This window comes from Hibiscus syriacus, unplaced genomic scaffold (assembly GCF_006381635.1).
Source record: "Hibiscus syriacus cultivar Baekdansim isolate YM2019G1 unplaced genomic scaffold, ASM638163v2 tig00111160_pilon, whole genome shotgun sequence".
Lineage (NCBI taxonomy): Eukaryota > Viridiplantae > Streptophyta > Magnoliopsida > Malvales > Malvaceae > Hibiscus > Hibiscus syriacus.
The window spans coordinates 236,305-259,054 of NW_024063005.1; the positions used below are offsets into that span (position 1 = coordinate 236,305).

Genomic DNA, 22,750 nt, shown 5'->3' on the forward strand with positions numbered 1-22,750 from the left:
AGAAATGCAACACGAGGCCCCCATTTAACAAAATGCAGAGACAAAAATGGGTCAAATGCTTTACACTAAAGAAAATAACCAGACTGCATATTCAACAGATGAAGTTAGATAAGGATCAATTTAGAATTAATTAAAGGGTAAAATACAACGGTTATTTTTTTTATTTTATTTCTATTCACCTTATTTTGATAATTAATTTTTAAAAAACTACGTTTTGGTCATTTTTTTGGGTTTATCTTATTTAATCATTAAGCAGTTAACTCATGTTAATTTGGTGATTTGATGATGTAACATGTTAGTAAAAATAATTATTTTTTAATTTACCTCTAAATTCTAGATAAAATATTAACTAAACCCCTAAACTTTAGATAAAATATCAATTTAACCCTTTAACTCAATCAAAGTTCCATGTCACTCACCACCGTCTTTGGAAACATCAAACATCGTCACTGACGATTATTAGGCTCTAAATTTTTTCATTCATTTCTATTTGACCTTCTAACATGAATTTGATGTCTATTTAATCGAAAACACTTCAAATGCAACAAATCTAACCTAAAACCTATTAAATTCCTTCATTTATAATAAAACTATAATAATAAATTTACTATTAATACTCCTTAAAAATTAAGTTCAGATTGATTTTTCATGTAAATTTAAAAAATAAAATAAAATATAACATCATAATAGGTTAATAATCAAGAAATGTGAACTTTCTGTTAATATTTACACATTTAATATAAATATTCTAATTTCGATTAGATTTTGAAAATATTTATATCACTTGGGTCAATAGAATATTTATGAATAATTACCCACTAAGGGTCCATTTCTAAATGAGAGGGATTGGATGGTCAATTAAATACTAGAAAAGCCCATTAAGATAAATAATTGATAATAGTCAACCTTAAACCCTGGGAAACCGTAGACTTACAAAAACCCTAATTTCACAAGCTTTGTGTTCCTTTTCTCTTTCGAACTACTCCCTTTATTCTCCATTGTTAAAAGAAGAGCCAAATGGGAAGCGATAGCGTAGCCGACAAATCGGAGCGGAAGGAGAAGGAGAGGAAGAAGAATTTAGCTCTTGCTCCCATTGCAAAGCCACTCGCTGGCAAAAAGCTCTGTAAGAAAACCCTTAAGTTCGTCCGCAGAGGTATTTTTTTTTTAAATTTGTTCTTCAACTCTTTTCTTTTAACCAAAATCATTATATGCTATTTTATCCGTGAACAGAGAAACCCAAAGCTCTAATAGTTGAATTTTTCACAATTTATATGATGGATTTTTTTGGGGTGGTGTATGAGTATTCAAAGAATGCATTGCTTTTTCTTGTTGTAGCTGCTGAGCACAAGTGTTTGAAGAGAGGAGTAAAGGAAGTTGTTAAAAGCATTCGTCGCGGTCATAAGGGGTAAAATATTTTATAAATTTGACTTAAACTAAATACTTTGATTACTTAATTGTTCTAAGCTTGTTTGACAAAGTTTCTAAACATGAACTTGAGTTAAAAATACTCATTCCATGGATTAAGTATTCCATAACCTTGTTTGGATTTGATCATGCTTGTAAATGATGTCTGTTATATCATCACCATTATCCTCATAGTTACTACTGATGCTTATGGGAATATTTAAGAGAAGAATATTCGTTTTTATAGTCATCTGAAAATTTTCTGTACTAATACTATTACTGCATGGTTGTATATACATGGATACTGCTTGTTTTTGCAGCAATCGTGCTGCCAATTGTTGAATAAAAGGGCATTCTTTTCTACAATTCAATCTAAAATTTGAGTTTACGAAAAGTGGTTTAAAATCAAATGTTAATTGCAGAAATGCTTCGGTCTATTTTTTACTGGATGCAGGTTATGTGTTATAGCTGGAAACATATCTCCCATTGATGTCATAACTCATGTTCCAATCCTATGTGAAGAGGCCGATATTCCCTATATTTATGTTCCTTCAAAAGAAGTAAGCTTCGGACCTCTGTTCTGCTGTCTGATTTTGGTGACATTGCTGCTTGACTATCAAAATCCGAACACCTTAATTCATTGCTTATTGATTTTTCATTTCATTTTATTCTTTATTTATTAGAGATGCATTAATATGTTTGGCAAACACAATGGTATATCAATGTTTGATGTTTTCTAAGTTCACGAAGACCCTTGGTTGTAGTCCATACTGAAGTCCAATTAGGCGAGCACATCCCAGAATTCTAACCCGAAATATACTAGCTATCAGCGATCTCCCATGTGACCTGTTTGATTATTTTCTTTTGCCCTCTCAGGAACTTGCAACCGCAGGAGCTACCAAGAGACCTACGTGCTGCGTTCTGGTGCTAACCAAGCCGTCCAAAGGCGAACTAGACCCAGCAGGGCAAGAAAAGATAAAGGACAAGTATAGCCAGATAGTAGCGGATATATCAGAGCTTGCATCATCTCTTTTTTAATTAACCTAAGAAATGAAATTGTTGTGATTTTCATATTTATATAATATAAGTCTTTGAGATTCCATCTTCTGATTCTATTCGCAACGAGCTTTGCTTAACTTGATATTTCATTGTAACCAAGAGTATGTGCTTTTATTTTAACCAACCTGTGTCTCTATCATGTTAAATCAATGTTGCTAAATTTGTTCAGTTTTCTTTCATTTATTTATGCTTCTTTTGTATCTATTGAGAGGTCTCTGCTGGAGAACTCAAATTTGAATAACTGTGCCTGTAGGGTGTATAAAATTATAAAAGATAGATTATTAATAATTATCAATATCGATTTAAATTATCAACGACCTTATAATTTATTATAACATTAATGATATCGCCTTAAATAATTTATCACAATCAATTTTTATCTAATTTTTTAATAACAATGTCCCATTCAATTTAACCTACAAAAATTAGCATAAATAATCGTCAAATGATCAATCTAAAATAAACCACCGAAATTAATAAACTAAATATTTAATTTTTAATCCAAAGTTCAAACTTTATATTTATGATGAAACAAATTCAGTTAGAATGATCATACTATAATGAATTTAATCAAAATTCGATCTAAATTAATTAATTATTAGATTAAATGCCAGAGATAAATTAAAAAGAATATTTATCTAATTTTCTAATCATTATCCCCTTTCAATTTAGCCTACAAAAATTAGCATAAATAAATCATCAATGATCAATCTAAAATAAACCACCGAAAATAAAATAAACATTTAATTTTTAATGGAAATGCAACCGACACTTTACGGTCAAAAAAAAAAATAACAGTTATAAGCTTATGGTTGACAGGCAAATGAAAGCTTTAAATGGTGAAATCTATGAACTAAAAATAATTTCCCCAAAGAGAGGACTGAAGAGGAGTGAGAGAGCTTCTTAAGTGCCATTTTTACGTTTCTCAATTCCAACACCCAAAATATGTCATCTTTGATTCTGTAAAATAAAGGATTTTTTTATGTTCTTCAGTTGAAAGGCAAAAGGGAAAAGAAAAAAACAATGGGGTGTACATTTTCAGGGCTGAATGCATTATACGACTCCACGAATGTCGGAGGGGACGTTTGGATCAACGAAAACCGGTTCAAGATCGTGAGGCAGTTGGGTGAAGGTGGCTTCGCTTATGTTTATATGGTTAAGGAAGCCATCCCCGATTCTTCTTCTGCTTCAGCTGGTGGATTAGCCAACAAAGTCAAGGACCCTTCTCATCTCTCTGGTTCGTTAAAGATTTTATGATTTGGTCGTTTCTCTAGTGGATTGGTTTTCCTGTGATCTGGATCTTCCTTTCACTCTTAATTGGCATTGCTTTGAGTTACTAATTAGTTTGAATCTTATGTTTTTCTAGATTGTGCGGTGTTGTTTTCTTCTTTGGATTTGATTTTTGTGATTTTCTTGGGTAGAAAATTTAACTGAATTCACGTGTCAACTATTTTTACTGAATGTATATATTCCTTTCATTCTGGTTTATATGATTGAAGTTTGATATTATGTGGCTGCTTTATAAGAATTTCGAACATTTTATCAAATCGGATCGATAATTAAAATTAGGATCGGTTGGATCTTTGATCTCTGTTCTGTTGGTAAAACTATGGCGTTTTACTAGAATATCGTTCTTAATATGGATTCATCATGTTTTCAGTTTTATGAAGTTTTTTGACTTCTTTCCTATCAGATTTCAATTTTTTGCATTTCCCCCCTTGATATCTGAATTTACATCTTAAATGGATTTGCTAACCTTTCTTTGTTTCGAGATTTATCAAGGATGGTATCATCTGCTATGCTGTCTTCCGGATTTTAATGTCTTATTTAGTATTTGTGTATTCATTAGATCAAAGGAGTAGAAATTAATCTGGTTTTGGAATGAACTTACTCGGGTTGCATTTGTAGATGATGGAACTTACGCGATGAAGAAGGTTTTCATTCAGAGTAACGAACATTTAGAATTTGTTCGGGAGGAGATCCGTGTTTCGTCCTTGTTTAACCACCGTAATCTGCTTCCCCTTCTTGATCATGCTATCATTTCTGTTCAGGTAATTATTCAGATCTCTTTCTAATTTACGCCGTAAAAGAAACTATTCTTCAAGATGAATTCTTCTTTCATTAAATCGCTTTTCATGCAATTGTATTTGTCTGAAACAATTTGATTCAACTGGCTAGCCTACACAACAAGGATCATGGAACCATGAAGCATATCTACTATTTCCTGTTCATTTGGATGGAACATTACTGGACAATTCCAAAGCCATGAGTGCTAAAAACGAATTCTTTTCTACCTCAGATGTTCTGCAAATATTTCGGCAGGCAAGTAAAACTATCTTACTTTTGAACCATGTTCCGATATAGATTTAGTTGATAACCATGTGGCGCTTATTATCGGTGGATCTGATGCATTCTTCTATTTTCATATCTTCTCTTGTCACGTGTTAGTAATTGTGTTCTCTTTTCGGATTCATTAATGTTATAACTGATTAGAAATGGCTATAAGCATTTTGATTGTCCCTAATTATTTCCACAGCTGTGTGCCGGACTCCAACATATGCACAGTCTTGAGCCTCCATATGCACATAATGATGTCAAGCCTGGTAATGTTCTTATAACTCGCAGAAAAGGGGAAACACCTCTTACTAAATTAATGGATTTTGGGAGTGCTCGTCCTGCAAGGAAGCAAATTCGCTCTCGTTCTGAGGCACTACAGCTTCAGGTGCTTATTTCTCCAATATTTTTCTTCGGTATTGAAACTTCTTTCTCATCTTTGCTGAAAAATAATCGCAAGCTCTTCTAGTTCCTTAAATCTGTATGCTTCATGTTCTACCAACAAACATATGTGCATTTAAACATGTACAAAATGATGTATAAGTACATAATTGGCTTATCTGAATGACGCATTTAGTTATCTTCATCATAAAATGTGTTAAAAATATACTTTTTCTTGATTTTAAATGCTACAATAATTTACTGCCTTGGCTTATGGTTGTCATCGTTATATTTTCCGCCTAAATTTGAAATAATATTCATCTCTATCAGCTTATTGCCTCTTCTACGATGGTCATGGTTGTGTTTTGTTTCCATATATAGTAGGAATGGGCATCTGAGCACTGTGCAGCACCTTTCCGTGCTCCTGAGTTGTGGGATTGCTCAAGCCATACAGATATTGATGAACGAACCGATATTTGGTCGTTGGGGTGCACTTTATATGCAATAATGTAAGAATAAGTAAATCTCCGTTTATGAAGCTTCATGTTTTACTTCCTGAAGTCTATGAATAAACCCAATTTGTGGAGTCTCATGTGTGTCTGGCTTGCAGTGTCACTGTTGCTTTGATGTAGTATAATGCTATCCTTAAACAAGTTAATGCTGTTATAGGATACATACTTTATCAGATACTTTAATTTGTCTTCGGAGCTATGCTTTTATTCTCTGTATTGAACCTTTTCGGCACGCGTCGTTACCGTTTTTTTATCTGCTTGTATTATCCATTGTCATTTGTTGCAGGTATGGGGTATCCCCATTTGAGCATGCTCTTGAAGAATCTGGAGGAAGCCTGCAACTGACAATTGCAAATGCACAGAAAAATGGCCAGCTGGACCCAAACCGCAGTATCCCGAAGCACTTCACCAATTCGTGACTTGGATGCTTCAGCCTCAGGCAACTGTTCGCCCTTGCATAGACGATATCATATATCACGTCGACAAGTTGATCTTGAAGTTTTCACAGTGAGATATCATATCGGGACTCGGTTGAGGAGGAAAGGGCATTCAGCCGGTAATATAAGATCTGATCGATAATCCACGTTCTAGCAACCTGTTATAAACTCAAGTTTGGAAGTAATTCTGAAGTGAAAGCAGTAGGAGTTCCTTTAATCCTTTTTTCCTATGTTACTCGGATTCGAGGGAGAGCCGGTATCGAATATAGATATTCATTTCTCCATTTTTTGCTATATATTTAAAGAATCATATCTCGTACCTGTATCCAAATATGTTGGATAGGGGTGTCGGGCAGGTGTAATTTATGGAAAATGAGGAGTCAAGTTTTTGGAGTAGTTGTGCTAGTTGAGCATTAGTTCTTGACATAACTATTAAACTTCATGATCTGTGATTTACAGAAGTCCAGATCTGATCTCCCTCTACATCCGAGATACAATTTGGTACTTAAACTTTATTTTGTTTCAGAACTATACCTAATGTTTAGTTTTGTTTTCAATTTGGTACCCATTGTTAAAAAAAACAGAATTGTTGATGTGATATTTTTTTTTCAATGACGGCGTGACATTATCGTGTGTTGATACGTCAACATCATCGTCAAGTTTTTAACGGCAATATACCGAAATGAAACCTAAACTAAACATTAGGTATGATTTTGGAAAAAAATAAAGTTTGTATACCAAGACGAACCAAAAGTAATAGTTTAGGTACTAAACATGTTGTTTACCCCTATTCTTTTAAAAGAATCGGATTGACATTTTATTATTTATTAATAAAAATATTTTGTCTATTATAAAATTATGAGATTTAAAGTAAGAAAAAAATGTATAAAACATAATGGAAGAGGAGATAATAAATTTTCTATTGATTTCCATTCTCAATCACATGTTTTTTACTCACCAATATAATTAAAACAAAATTCCTTTATCATATAATTTGAAAATAATACTCTTAATTTAATTATTAGCACAAATAATCTCGTAAATGTCAAGTTGAAATATTGATAAACGCATACATTATAATCTCATAGATATATCTATTAAAACTATAAAATATTTAAATGTTCCATATAATGGGTGAATAGGTTCACATATATCATCCTGAATATGTTTCAAAAATACAAAAATTCGGCACATTTACTTAACTGACACATTTTGTCTTTAATATTCATTTTTTAACACTCGTTGACCAATATTTCTCGAAGTAGCACCATTTGGCTGACGTGGCACAAAGGCGCATCCCCAGAGACGCGCTTTCACGGGATTCTGATGACTCGGATGCCACGTGTGGAAGGCGCATCCTCGGGGACGCGCCTTCCATTAAATGCCATAAATGCCCCCATTCGTTTTCCTCCAACTATCCCTCCTCCTTCCCTATATAAACCCCCTATATTAAATGCCATATAACTCTCCACGTATGTACACCTAAATAATTTTTTTTAAAATTTTTATTTAAAAATTATTTAATGATATTTATTTAATATAATTTATTTTTATTATTATAAAAAATTCATTATTAATTTTAAAATATTATAATAATTCTACCTTCTAAGTAGAGAAAAAATTTGAGTATTGAACTGAAAAGTTCAAAAAATTACTTACGGAAAATCAAAACGTAAGTCATTTTTACGAAAATAAAAAAGAAATTTTGTTGATGAAAAAAATATTTTACATTGACCATCTTATTTTCCATTAATCAAACACTAAAAAATAAAAAAAAATATTTTTAAAAACATGTTTTTACGTGAAACTATAAGTTGCTAAATTCAAATGTACTGATCACCGATCCAACGGGTTTAATTTTTTTAAGAAAAAGCTAAGATTCAAAATGTTGCAATCTATTAAGAATCCCATGCCAAAAAACAGTTGTACTACAACGAATATAAGGTTAAATAAATATATAAACAGAAATGTAAAAAAAAAATTAACATCTCTAATAGAGTATTACCTAAAATGTTAATTTTGATATCCAACATGTTAATATTTTAACGTCTCCGGTTGCAACTGAAAATGTTACTTTTTCTATAACATTTCTGGTTGCAATAGAAATATTAAAAAGATTAATATTTTAAGTAACAAAATAACATTTTAGGTAATGTTTCACCAGAAATATTAAAATAAAATTAACATTTCCAGTTATATCTTTCTTTAACGTCATATTAGAGTACTTTTCTTTAAAAATCTCCAAAAGACCAAGCAGGTAGGAAGAATAGCCTTATTATTCTGACGGTGTGAATTTAGAATTATGGAAATTCCAAGTTGCCCCATTTTATTTGTTCACACCTAAATACCAATACCGTTGAAAAAATGGCTAAAATCGGACCCTCATGTTTTCCACTTTTTCGGTCACCCAACTATTCAAATCTCAAACGGAAAAAATAAAGGGATAAAAACGAAATCAACACTCTTTGCGACACAAAATTTTATATTATAGAAAAAAAATTAACAATACTTTTTGGTTCAACAAGCAATAGGAAAAAGTGGAAAAATTCACATTTAGCTATTTAATAACTGACTTTAGGGTATAATAATTGACCATATTTTTTGGAAAATAAGGTCAATGTAAAATATTTTTTTATCAACAGAATTTCTTTTTTATTTTCGTAAAAATGACTTACGTTTTGATTTTCCGTAAATAATTTTCCAAACTTTTCAATTCAATACTCAAATTGTTTCTCTACTTAGAAGGTAGAATTATTATAATATTTTAAAATTAATAATTAATTTTTTATAATAAATAAATTAATTATTATATTAAATAAATATCATTAAATAATTTTTAAATAAAAATTAAAAAAATTATTTAGGTATACATACATTGAGAGCTATATGGCATTTAATATAGAGGGTTTATATAGGGGAAGAGGAGTGGTAGTTGGGGAAAAACGAATGGGGGCATTTATGACATTTAATGGAAGGCGCGTCCCCGGGGATGCGCCTTCCACACGTGGCATCCGAGTTATCAGAATCTCGTGAAAGCGCATCCCTGGGGATACGCCTTTGTGCCACGTCAGCCGAAAAGGTGCTACTTCGGGAAATATTGGTCAACGGATGTTAAAAAGGGAATATTACAGACAAAAGGTGTCAGTTAAGTAAATGCGCCCAAAAAATCTAACCTAGTTTTAGCTAATAAAGTTATAATAATTAATTGTTCTCAAGAACAAGCAACATATAAGAATGATTTTAATTGAATATATATTTTGAATTAATACTGATATTTGATGTATTGACCGACTAATTCAAATTGGGTATTGCAGAGACGAGAGCGACTCTCCTAACCCAATTTGCTCCATTTGCAAACGTCTGGGTTCGAACTCCTAACCTTACTTAAAGAATTAAGTGTTTCTAGTTGTCTTCTACTTGATTCAAAGTCAGAATTAATGGTGTATATTAGAACTAAATAGTTAGAGTTAGTTAAAGAGCAGTTAGTGTTGTTAGCAGTTAGTTCAGGCAGTTACTGAGCTTCTAGAATTTTGTTAAGCTTCTGTTATCTGCTATAAAAGCCTTGTATGTGATCACTGGAAAAAATGGGAAATACATTCAATGTTTGTTGAATATCAAAGTTAGTCTAAGTTTTTCAATATGATATCTTTAAGCCAAAGGTGTATACCAGTTTTCTTGATGATTCAGTTCCAACAACCGTTCGTGCTGCACTACAATCTTCTAACTGGACAGCTGCAATTCGTGCTGAATTAAACGCGTTACATGATAACAAGACGTGGTCTCTTGTTCCCCTTCCCAAAGGACGTGCTATTGTTGGATGCAAGTGGCTTTTCAAGATAAAAAAGAACCCAGATGGGTCTGTTCAAAGGTATAAAGCGAGGTTGGTTGCCAAGGGGTATTCTCAGGTTCCTGGCTACGACTTCAAAGACACGTACAGTCCAGTTGTGAAGTTTGCCACGCTAAATAGTGCTCTCACTTGCTGTCTCTAAGAATGGTCCTTGTGACAAGTCGATGTGAACAATGCATTTTTGAATGGAGAGCTATATGAAAAAGTGTTTATGCATCAACCTCCAGGGTTCGAAGAGCTTGCTGCTGATGGATCACCTCTTGTGTGCAAGTTACATAAAGCTTTGTATGGGCTTCGACAGGCACCCAGAAATTGGCACGATAAACTCAAGGTTAGCCTTCAACAAATGGGATTTGTTGAGTCAGTAGCGGATGTGTCACTTTTTGTCAAGTGTGTGGACAGCTGTTACACCTTTGTGTTGGTCTATGTGGATGATATAATCATCACTGGTGAGTCTAAGGAGGATGTAGAGAGGGTGATTCAACTCATGCAAAGAGATTTCTCACTCAAAGACCTAGGTGAGCTGAATTTTTTCCTTGGAATTGAGGTTAAGAGAAGTAGTGGCAAATTGGTGCTCTCACAGAAGAAGTATATTCTTGAGCTTCTTGACCATGCAGATATGTTAAATGCCAACTCTGTTGCTACCCCAATGGTCGGCTCATCAAGACTGTTTTATGAAAAATGACAGGTACTCACTGATGCTCGAGAGTATAGAAGTTTGGTTGGTGCGCTACTGTATGTATGTCACACCCGTCCTGATATAGCGTTTAGTGTTCACAAAGTTGCCCAACACATGCATGCACCATGTGAGTGTCATATGACAGCAGTCAGGCGTATACTCAGGTATTTGGCAGGTACACTAGAATACGGTCTCACATTTGTGGCTAATGAAACTGATTTGAAGGTCGTTGCTTTTGCCGATGCTGACTGGGGTGGTGATGCAAATGATCGAAGGTCAGTTTCAGGTCATGCTGTGTTTCTTGGAAAATGTCCTGTGGTGTGGAGCTCGAAGAAACAAAAGACAATCTCCAGATCGACCATGGAAGCAGAATATCGTAGTGTTGCAGATACAGCTGTTGAAGTGACCTGGATCAATGCACTGCTTGTCAATCTCGGAGTGAAGTAGCATGAAGAACCAGTAATCTGGTGTGACAACACGAGTGCCATTGCAATGAGCATGAACCCGGTTTATCATGTGCAATCTAAGCATGTAGACATGGATGTTCATTTCATTAGAGAAAAGGTGGCTGCCAAAGCCTTGCGTGTTAGCTACGTTCCAGCCAATTTTCAGGTTGCAGATGGTCTCACTAAACCCTTAACCAAAGCTGCGTTTAAAATGTTCAGGGCTAAGATGTGTGTGTTACCGTGTTGAAGGAAGAGGAGAAAGTAGAGGGAATATTAGAACTAAATAGTTAGAGTTAGTTAAAGAGCAGTTAGTGTTGTTAGCAGTTAGTTCAGGCAGTTACTGAGCTTCTAGAATTTTGTTAAGCTTCTGTTATCTACTATAAAAGCCTTGTATGTGATCACTGGAAAAAATGGGAAATACATTCAATGTTTGTTGAATATCAAAGTTACTCTAAGTTTTTCAATAGTGTATAGATTTCCAGGTGGTGAATTTATATCTATTCTTTAGCTTTTGAATAAGTGATGAGGTGGGTTTATCTGTTGTTTCTTTTTTCATTGGTTAATTAACAGTGAGATGGATGAAGCTTGTTTCATGGATTCTATAATTGGATTTCATTATATTTGTAAGTTGTAACAACTTCACCGGTCAAATCTTCTTTAATCCATTAATTCCTGTTTTTTTCTTTCTCTTTACCGTAAAATCTGATATGGAGCCTTCCAAAACCTATGGAGGCATCGAGGAATGTCATAGCAGTGAATCAGGGTGGACAACGTACTTTGGTTTCCCCTTACACGGCGGTGACAATGGATACAGTGAAAAAGCTACTGCTGCTGCTGCTGATGATGATTCAATGGCGTCTGATGCTTCTTCAGGTCCAAGGCATCCAGGGCATGGAACCACGACGACGTTATCTTTCAAGCATGACCAAGAAGAAGATGATGTGGAAGGAAGGGGTTGTTTCTTGGACAAGAAAGGTAAGAAATCAATGGAGAAAGAAAAGCTTGGGCCAATGAAAAACAAACAAGAAGAATAAGTTAAAAAGCAGACACCATTGAAGGCAAAACGAGCTTTATCTGATCCTTGTCGAACAGGTTCCAAGTAAAGACAAAGCATTTGATTCGGTAAACGAAACTAGAAGCTGCTTCTTTTGTTCCTTATAATTTTTACCCCCTCTTTTGCTGTTCTCGTGATGGTTTTGCTGGTAAAACACTTAACCAGAATTCAGCGTAAGAACTTAGCAGTATATATACATATTATTGAAACTCTAATGTAAGAATACCTTATGCCAAACGGTAAGAATAAAGACGTTATTCCAATGCAACTTGTTTGTTAGGGTTTTCGACATGTACAATTGTTTCGGCTTCAATTACATTGCAACGATGGTCTTCTTTTTAATGTGTCATATAGAATTTTATTCGATAAATGTAGATGTAATTAAGACCGGACCTTTTAAGTATTATGTTGATTTATCTCAAGTGTCATTGATGAATTCATCTTATCTAACCCTAATAGAACATCGTCCAAATTCATGTATTCAAGAAGTGTTTGTATCGTTACTCGTCACAACGCGAATATGATATTACGATCCATTAGAAAAATTTTATACCTCATAGATGTTATTACCACGATCGAATCAATCTTAAATTCTATGACACCAATTTGTTATAATATATATAATGATAATGACAAATATAAGTTATCAAACAATATAAGACAAATTTTACCAAAAGGATTACTTCTAGTGACTTACACGAATTAAATTCTGACCATGATCTATATTATTATTTATGAAGGTAGTTACTTGATTAAAAAAGCAACTTACATGCTAATAAATTTCTACTCAAATTAGATTTACTAATTTTAATATAAAACTAATACAATAATATAATCGCCTTAAAATAAAATTTAAGTCAAACTCTAACAAAGATTACGATTATGATCCGATTATTGGTTTACTGTTTATGCATTCGACAAAACGAAGGATTTGAAGTTCATTTGGTAGAATTGGGTTTCAATAATCATGTTTTTGATACGCTTACTATGCATTCGATTCCAGACTCATTTTGCACCTTCTTTCAAATGTGTATTTCGAACAAACATGGCGTAGTTTGTATTTTATGTAAGATCCATAGCATCACTACAGGGAAAGCAATGTCACCAATAAATGTGGGACACATTGTCGTGCAGGTCGTGTGAAGGGAATTTTAGTAATTTACCCGAAGATTTAGACTGTTCCAAGACGGCCAACGCCATTGGCCTACTCAAAAACAACAGTTCTCGGTCGACTGGCGTGGAGTGTCCGGACCCTGACCCTGGCCATGGCTCGAGAGTGCCAAACCAAACAATTACGTACCTTTCAGGCAAGGCTGGTTTCGAAAAACACTGGGTTTCACCAATTTTGTATTCTTCTGCATTGGAAAACAAATTAACACCACTTAAAAAGAAACTCATTCCATTATTCTCCACAATGATTGAAGTTTTGAACATCTCAATCTAAAGAACACTGCAGGGTTTCTGTTCATTCAATAATTAGTTAATCATAAGAAAAAACATGAAGCTTTTATGTGGTGAATGATGTTTGGATTAAAATTCAACGATTTTCATTCCATGAAGTACAACTCATTATTGGTTGTTACAAGGGGATGTCTGGCACGTTTCTATAAAGGATAAAGAAACCGGAAAGACTAATTAAAGAACACAACAAATTCAACATTTTCATTCTATGTCACATCATCATTCAATCTTGAATTCTCACGTCAACATTGTAGATCACAATACCAACGTCATGTCAGAGGGAGAGATTGATGCAATTCAATGAGTTTGAGAACTAAAATTATACAATTAAAAAATAGAACAACATTGTTGATCTAAAAAAGTAAAAATACCCCTTAAAGATTAAATATACATCCATGTAATTAATTAATTAATAAGCTCACTACGGGGCATGCGACCATTTGCTGAATTTAGCTTATCAAATTTCATTTTCAGGATTTCAAAAGAGTCAATCTCATTACTCGGTTGGGGCTGCACGGAGCTGGTTCCATCCCTACAGCCCTATAGGGTGACAATGTTGTTTTCCGCCAAAAATGACTCTGTTCTCACCGGGCCATGGAAGATGCATATGCTAAGATTCTCTTTTGCTCAAACTAGCTAGCTGGCTCTGGGCTCTGCCCGGCCTTCAAGTCCCAGATCCCAATCATACAATTGGCAACCACAGCCAAAAGCAGTATATGCTGTTGGTCAAAGAAAATTTAGCAGCCGGCGGCTGCTTAATTAAAAAAAAACATGGGCTGCTAAGGGGCTACTAAGGGGTATTTTTTATAGGGTTAATTACAAGTTTAGTCCTAAGTTTCAACTATAAATACCCTAGCTCATTTAGCTTCAAAATCATCCCAAAATCTTCTAGTTCTCTCTCAAGTGTGTTGTGTAAAACCTGTAAATTTTCTCTTAGTAAAAGATCTGCAGCAGTCCGGAGACGTAAGCACAAATTGGCTGAACTCCGTTATCAAATTTCGGGTATTATTTTTCCGCTTTTATTTTGCATTCTCACTAATCTGGTTATAGGGAAATTACTTGTACTTGGTTTATTTCCTAACAACTGGTATCAGAGCTTTTGGTTGTGAATTTTGTCAATTTTCTGCGAGGTTACTATTCATTACTATTCACGTGAATAGTGAATTTCGTGAATAGTGAAATTCGGTCGGCGATACGAGTTTGTCGACGGAGGTGTTCTAATACACGGCGGTTCGCAGAAATTATCAGAAACGATCCAAACGAAGCCAGATTCGAGTGAGAGCGATGGCTGCAGACGAAGGGAAGGTGAAAATTGAAAAGTTCGATGGTGCGGACTTTGGCTTTTGGAAGATGCAGATTGAAGATTTTCTGTACCAGAAAAATCTATATCAACCTCTTTCAGGAAAGCAACCAGAGGGCATGAAGAATGAAGACTGGGCTCTTCTCGACAGACAAGCCCTCGGAGTTATCCGACTGACGTTGTCCCGAAATGTTGCTTTCAACATAGCAAAGGAAAAGACCACGGCAGGTCTTATGGCAGCTCTCTCCAGTATGTATGAGAAGCCATCGGCCTCAAACAAAGTTCACTTGATGAGGCGATTATTCAATTTGCGGATGACGGAAGGGGCATCAGTGGCTCAACACCTGAATGAACTCAACACAATCACAACCCAGTTGAGTTATGTGGAAATTGAATTCGATGATGAAGTTCGAGCTTTAATTCTCTTATCATCTCTACCAGACAGTTGGAATGCTACTGTTACAGCAGTTAGCAGCTCGTCGGGAAATAGTAAATTGAAATTCGACGATGTTCGGGATCTGGTACTGAGCGAAGAAATTCGACGGAGAGAATCGGGTGAAGCATCAACCTCCTCAACCTTGCACACGGAGTCCAGAGGGAGAACTTCAGAAAGAAATTCAAATCGTGGCAGATCCAAATCCAGACGGGAAAAATCCAGAACGGGAAAGAAATATTTTACCTGTTATAATTGTGGCAAGAAAGGTCACTTTAAAAGAGATTCGAGCACTGAAGAAAGATACCGGTGCACAGGAATCTGCCAACGTGACAGAGGAGACAGGTGATGCCATGATTCTAAGCGTCAACAGTCCGATTAAATCATGGATCTTGGATTCAGGGGCATCTTTCCACTCCACCCCATGCCAAGAAATCATGGAGAACTATATCAGTGGTGATTTTGGGAAGGTTCATCTTGCTGATGATGAAACCTTGAAGATCGTCGGAAAAGGAGATATCCGACTAAAGCTGCCAAACCAGACCACCTGGAAGCTGACAGGAGTGAGACATATTCCTGGCCTCAAAAGAAATCTGATTTCTGTTGGACAGCTTGATGGAGAAGGATATAGTACAACCTTTTCAGGTTGTGAATGGAAGATTACCAAAGGAGCACTCGTCATTGCTCGTGGTAAGAAGACTGGTACTCTCTATGTAACCTCAAATTTAGAGAATATCATTGCAGTAGCAGATGCTGATGGAAAATCAAATCTATGGCACCAAAGGCTTGGCCATATGAGCGAGAAAGGAATGAAGATACTTTTGTCAAAAGGGAAGCTGTCGGATCTAAAGAATGTGGATGTCGGACTATGCGAGGATTGCATCTTTGGCAAACAAAAGAAAGTCAGTTTTGCAAAGATTGGCAAGGCACCCAAGGCAGAAAGGTTAGAATTGGTTCATACTGATGTATGGGGACCATCCCCAGTTCCATCTCTTGCAGGCTCACTATATTATGTCACCTTCATCGATGATTCAACAAGGAAGGTGTGGGTTTATTTTCTGAAGAAGAAATCAGAAGTCTTTGATACCTTCAGAAAATGGAAGGCCATGGTGGAAAATGAGACTGGTTTGAAAGTCAGAGGTTGAGGTCTGACAATGGAGGAGAGTACAGAGACAGTAGATTCAGAGATTTCTGCGCAAACAATGGGATTAAGATGGAGAAAACAGTTCCCATAACACCGCAGCAGAATGGCGTAGCAGAGCGCATGAACAGAACTCTGAATGAACGTGCTAGAGCATGAGGATACATGCCGGATTGCCCAAATTTCTATGGGCTGAAGCTATCAACACTGCAGCTTACCTGATCAACCGTGGGCCCTCTGTTCGTTTGGATGGCGGAATACCAGAGGAAGCTTGGAGCAAGAAAGAAATAAACCTTTCACACTTAAGAGTGTTTGGTTGTATTTCTTATGTACACATAGACTCTGCTGAAAGAAGTAAACTTGATGCTAAGTCCAACAAATGTGCCTTTGTTGGTTATGGCGGTGATGAGTTCGGTTACCGGTTTTGGGACTACGAAAATCGAAAGATCATCATAAGCAGAGACGTCATTTTCAATGAAAATGTGATGTACAAAGACAGGTCAACCGCAGAATCAAGTAATACCGAGGCTGAAACAAAGGAATTTGCTGAGTTCGAGGAGATTTCTGGAAATGATATTCAGATCAGTCCTGAAGCAGTTCAAGAGGAAGAACCAGGCACACCAGAACTGAGACGCTCCTCCAGAATTCCTAAACCAACCCAATGGTATTCGCCTTCTTTACACTACTTGTTGCTGACTGACAATGGTGAACCAGAGTGTTATGATGAAGCAATGCAAGTGGAGGATTCAGTCAAGTGGGAGTCTTCCATGAAAGATGAGATGGATTCGCTTATGTCAAATCAGACGTGGGAATTAGTTGAATTACCACCAGGCAGAGAGCGCTCCATAACAAGTGGATTTACAGGATCAAAGAAGAGCACGATGGGAGCAAACGCTACAAAGCAAGATTGGTTGTCAAAGGCTTTCAGCAAAAAGAAGGTATTGATTACAATGAAATTTTCTCTCCAGTCGTAAAACTGTCTACAATCAGACTGGTGTTAAAAATTGTAGCTGCAGAGAATTTACATCTTGAGCAGTTAGATGTAAAGACAGCTTTCCTTCATGGTGATTTGGAGGAAGAAATCTATATGAGACAGCCAGAAGGCTTCATAGAGGCAGGTAAGAAAAACCTGGTATGCAGGTTGAAGAAGAGCTTGTATGGTTTAAAACAAGCTCCTAGACAGTGGTCCAAGAAGTTCGATAGTTTCATGGGTAGCAGTGGTTTTACCAGATGCCAAGCAGATCATTGTTGCTACATCAAGAGGTTCGACAACAGCTTCATTATTTTATTATTGTACGTTGATGACATGCTCGTTGCAGGCTCAGACATGCAAGAGATTATACACTTGAAGCAAAAATTGTCGAAGCATTTTGCTATGAAGGATCTGGGCGTTGCAAAGCAGATTCTTGGGATGAGGATCAAGAGAGACACAAAGTCGGGGACTTTGATGTTATCACAGGCTGAGTACATCAACAAAGTACTCTCCAGGTTCAACATGCAAGATGCTAAACCAGTAAGTACACCTTAGGTGTTCATTTCAGACTCTCCAAATAACAGTCACCAAAGACGGAGGAAGAACGTGCACACATGGTGAAGGTGCTGTATGCCTCAGCAATTGGAAGTCTGATGTATGCCATGGTTTGTACCAGACCAGATATTGCTCAAGCAGTGGGAGCTGTTAGCAGGTACATGAATAATCCAGGCAAAATACACTGGGAAGCAGTCAAATGGATCCTCAGATATCTGCGAGGTACCACAAACAAAGCACTTTGTTTCAAAGGTGGAGATACGATATTGACAGGCTATGTAGATGCTGACTTAGCCGGAAATGTTGACATCAGAAGAAGCACTACAGGGTATGTCTATACTCTAGGAGGAACCGCAGTGAGTTGGGTTTCTCAACTACAGAAGATAGTTGCTCTCTCCACAACCGAAGCAGAATATGTCGCTGTTACGGAAGCCAGCAAAGAGATGGTCTGGCTCCAAGTTTCTTGGAAGAGTTAGGCAAGAAACAAGAAACAATGTCTTGTATTGCGACAGTCAAAGTGCTATCCATCTAGCGAAGAATCCGTCTTTTCATTCCAGGACGAAGCACATACAACTGCGATATCATTTTATCCGGTCTCTTCTGGAAGATAGGATTTTGAAACTTGAAAAGATCAGTGGAGCTAAAAATCCGGCAGATATGTTAACAAAGACGGTGACCACAGAAAAACTGAAGTTGTGTTCAGCTTCAGTTGGCATGCTAGAATAAAAGACCAGAAATGATGCTGCATTGATCGAGGTGTGAAGACAGATTGAAATCAGTCTTCAAGTGGGAGATTGTTGGTCAAAGAAATTTAGCAGCCGGCGGCTGCTTAATTAAAAAAAAAACATGGGCTGCTAAGGGCTGCTAAGGGGTATTTTTATAGGGTTAATTACAAGTTTAGTCCTAAGTTTCAACTATAAATACCATAGCTCATTTAGCTTCAAAATCATCCCAAAATCTTCTAGTTCTCTCTCAAGTGTGTTGTGTAAACACCTGTAAATTTTCTCTTAGTAAAAGATCTGCAGCAGTCCGGAGACTAAGCACAAATTGGCTGAACTCCGTTATCAATTTCGGGTATTATTTTCCGCTTTTATTTCGCATTCTCACTAATCTGGTTATAGGGAAATTACTTGTACTTGGTTTATTTCCTGACATATGCATGTATCTAAATATGCACCATACGTATAAATTTGTAGGAATGCATGTATGTATATACTTTTGTAAGTATGTATGTATGCATGTGTGTATAACAATTTTATTAGTTCATTTATTTATAAATTATTGAAGTATACATTCAGAACATAGATAAAACAAAACTACTCATGTATGTTTGGCAGGCATACATTATTTCATGTTATTAGTATTAAAGTGTGTAGTTCTATTTCTAGTACCATCGTGGCTCAGGATAATCCTTTCAGGTGGCAGGGTATGACTGGATGATCAGCTTGAATGATTCTCAATCAACTCGATCCCATCGGCTTCATTCAGTCCATCTACATTCTGCTTATACAATGTATATCCTTGCCACTGATTTCTTTCAGGTTTGCATACCATGCTTTCTTCCTTGCTATTTCTGTTCTTATTTCTTCTGGTGCTTCATTACGCATCCCAGTGAAACTTTGTACCATCTCCCTGAAAACTAGAAGCGGTGGCAGATAACTTGAACACGGTTGTTTTTGCAGGGTTCCTGAGATCATGACAGAAAAATAAGAGCAAACAACACCCAATTTTAAGACCATTCTTTGTGAATCTTAGATGCAACTTTAAATATTGTTAGAATGTGCTCCAAGTTTCAACTAACCTTTTTTTGGCCTTCTGAACATTTACACCAAGGGTTACTTTACATCTATCAGATAGCTCATAAAAATTTTTAATCATTGTACTTTGAAGTTTTCTTCATCCGCTACTGATATAAAAAAACCGAACCATCATCATCCATTTTCCCACCTTCATACGTGACAAAGGACTTATCAGGGATTTTGATGGTAAGATGATTGAAAGCCCGAAGTATGCGAGAAAATGCAGATAGTGACGAAGTTTTAGTAGGCTGTGACTTGGGATGGTTATGGGAAGCTCTATGGATAACCTCTGTTGTCTGCCAATCTAGTGACCTCTCAACTGACTTCTTAGCTGGGCCCCAGGGTCCTGTTTGCAGCAACATGGTTGAGATTGTAAATTACCCTTGCTTTGATTTTGTTCGGCAAGTTCTTCAAAACTCTGTGCTTGTAATCGCACCTGAAACTCGAATAAATCCAATCAATCGACGACGAAGGCCAACCAGGATACGAGGATAAACGAGATTGACTATCTACAATTAAAGATATATTACATACAGGAGGAAGCGCGGTTGCAGAAGTTGAGATATCATTGATGAAGGAGCAGAGGAGGAAGGTGGCGGCGGATGACAGACCCGGCAGAATTATCGTCTTGCTCACTGATAGCTTTCTGGTCATTGTCTGGATTGCTTTTCTGATTCAATGACGGCAACACAATCTCCTGTTGCTGTAGATGGCCAAACCTACAAATGTGACAAAAAATAAAAAAAAGACGAGTCATGCAGATAACGTAAGCTACACATAGTAAAATTCAATAAGACAAACAAATATCAAATATTTCCGTTTTTAAAAAACAGATTGAAGTTGGTAAGAGGTTGTGTATAGATCAGATAAGCGTTGTGTTGAAATGATCTCACCATGATTTGTGAATGATCGGGATACTGGTCCACCACATGATCTCCTGTATAAAGTTTCATGTAAAAAGTTACTAAAAGGCCCCACCACAAGAAAGCTCAAGTTTAATATCATGCAAGTTCCTTTAGAAAGGGAATTACCTTGTATGAGATTGCCAATTTCATTGGAAATTCCTTCTATCTCTTCCAAGGAAGACCAATTTACATATGCTTGTCTCACCAAATCTTTAAGATATGCCTGCAATTGCAAATGCCAGGTTCACAATTCAAGGAAATATTAGACTGATAGACATTTACGACCCAAATACATAAATAACTTATTTAGCTTTTTATGACACATACTCTGTCAACATCACTTTGTTTGTGAGTAGGATATATACTGCCATTAATCTCTGCCTTGATTAGTTGGCAAATGGGGTTTAACATGATTCTGTAATCCGAGCCTTGAAAAACATAATGTTTGTTTCCCATAACACAAGTTTTGGCGTGCTTGATTGTGACATTCCACATTTTCTCAGACATTCGAACGCCAAATATCTGTTCACATGATTTACAAGCAAGTTATTTATGATTATATTTAAGAAAAGCAAACACTAAATTGGCCTGTATGTTATTCCAAGTTAGTCAAGTGGTTGCAAATTCTTACCCTTCTAAGCTTGCCAGGATGGACGATCAACATTTTCAAGAAGTCTTGCACTGTGTTAACGCCCATAGAGGCTAGATTTTTATGGAACAATCCATCCTTACCAATCTTTTCCAGACGCCAAACTTCATCACCCAGCATTGGTGGGTAATGTTTCTCATAAGCTTCAATACCAAATCAGTTTGTATAAAGACTTCCAAGAAATTCATTAATACTGATCAAAGACAAAATTGTTGGACATTCTAAAGCTTCATCATATTGTTGAATGGAAAAGTTTGCCTGACTTAATGACAAAAAAAGGGCTTACATTGGTTTTGTTTGGCAAGTTGTTCAAACTCTGTGTTTGTAATCGCATCTGCAATTTGAATAAATCCCATCAATGTTAATAAATGCAAACCAGGCTAAGAGATAAACGAGATCGATTACATACAAATTAAAGATATATATACATATATATATACATACAGTTGGAAGCGTTGTTGCAGGAAGTTGAGGTATCATTGACCAAGAATTAGAGGGCTAGGTTGGGCATGGGACAGACTAATGTGGAGTTATTGTCTTCCTGACTGATAGTTTGGTCCGCCTGCATTGTTTTTCTGATCCAAAGACTGCACTGCACAATCTCCTGTAGTAGGAGATGGGAAACCTTACAACCCCCCCCCCCCAACAAAAGAAAAAAACAAGACTGTCATGCCAATAATCTAAGCTACACATAATAAAAATCGATAAGATGAACAAAAATTAAATGATTTGGTTTTAAAACAGGTTAAGTCGACAGGAGGCTTTAAAATGGATAATGCAACTAATGCTTCTTGATCAGGCTGGACCAGTAACTGAAATGCTACACAAACAAGGGAGATTCAAAACATTTTTCTGAATGTGAGTTTGTTAAAAACTGAGTTCAAAAAAATTACTAATGAAAATGAATATCACACGAACATGATAGGTGATCAACACATTGTACTCGTCTCGAAAGCTTACTTTGTCAACTCGTTCAAACCAAAATAACTTACAGGTTAATATGTCTTACATTGGATTGTCCATCAGAACAGGGTGATCTTGAAGCTTAGCTGGTCTCATTAACCCAGGACCAAGAGGAGTCACGGCAGCAAAGTAGATGGAATTATATTATAGCATTTTCCCTCGTCCTTTCCGCTGTGACATCTGACAATGAAAAGGGATGACCCATTTTAGGACGACAAATAAGGGTGCAAAGTAACCATTATGTGGTAAAGAACTTCAAGTATATTTGCATCTTCTGCAATTCATGTATGCACAAGTAATTTTCATCATCATTAACAGTTAACAAGCATATCTTTTCTAGAGAATTCACTTAACATATGTATATGTACGGATTAACTCTGAAGCCAATGTTGTTATTAATCTGGGCTCCTTTTAATCA

The 22,750-nt window shown here is 36.0% G+C and overlaps 2 protein-coding genes, 1 long non-coding RNA gene and 1 pseudogene across 4 annotated transcripts; 2 read left to right on the plus strand and 2 right to left on the minus strand.

The window, feature by feature from the left end:
• The first annotated feature begins 942 nt into the window (after positions 1–942).
• On the plus strand, positions 943–2,480 carry LOC120155037 (H/ACA ribonucleoprotein complex subunit 2-like protein). 2 transcript variants are annotated; one of them, XM_039166623.1, is made up of 4 exons: positions 943–1,153; positions 1,336–1,405; positions 1,859–1,964; positions 2,281–2,480. In XM_039166623.1, the coding sequence occupies exons 1-4, from the start codon at positions 1,018–1,020 to the stop codon at positions 2,440–2,442; spliced, it is 474 nt and encodes a 157-aa protein (XP_039022554.1). In that variant the 5' UTR covers positions 943–1,017; the 3' UTR covers positions 2,443–2,480. The 2 variants fall into 2 exon arrangements, with proteins under 2 accessions (XP_039022554.1, XP_039022555.1); XM_039166624.1 differs by having other exon boundaries at positions 943–1,123.
• Positions 2,481–3,349: 869 nt separating this feature from the next.
• Positions 3,350–6,624, plus strand: LOC120155027 (annotated as a pseudogene).
• On the minus strand, positions 5,723–20,371 carry LOC120155028. The gene is made up of 3 exons (XR_005518937.1): positions 20,350–20,371; positions 19,924–20,251; positions 5,723–5,733 (listed from the first exon to the last, which is right to left on the minus strand). It is a non-coding gene; the product is annotated as an uncharacterized LOC120155028 (long non-coding RNA).
• Positions 20,372–20,465: 94 nt separating this feature from the next.
• LOC120155043 (protein SAR DEFICIENT 1-like) lies at positions 20,466–21,849 on the minus strand. Its single transcript, XM_039166627.1, has 7 exons — positions 21,814–21,849; positions 21,628–21,703; positions 21,352–21,512; positions 21,048–21,242; positions 20,847–20,943; positions 20,709–20,752; positions 20,466–20,534 (listed from the first exon to the last, which is right to left on the minus strand). The coding sequence occupies exons 1-7, from the start codon at positions 21,847–21,849 to the stop codon at positions 20,466–20,468; spliced, it is 678 nt and encodes a 225-aa protein (XP_039022558.1).
• Positions 21,850–22,750: the final 901 nt, after the last annotated feature.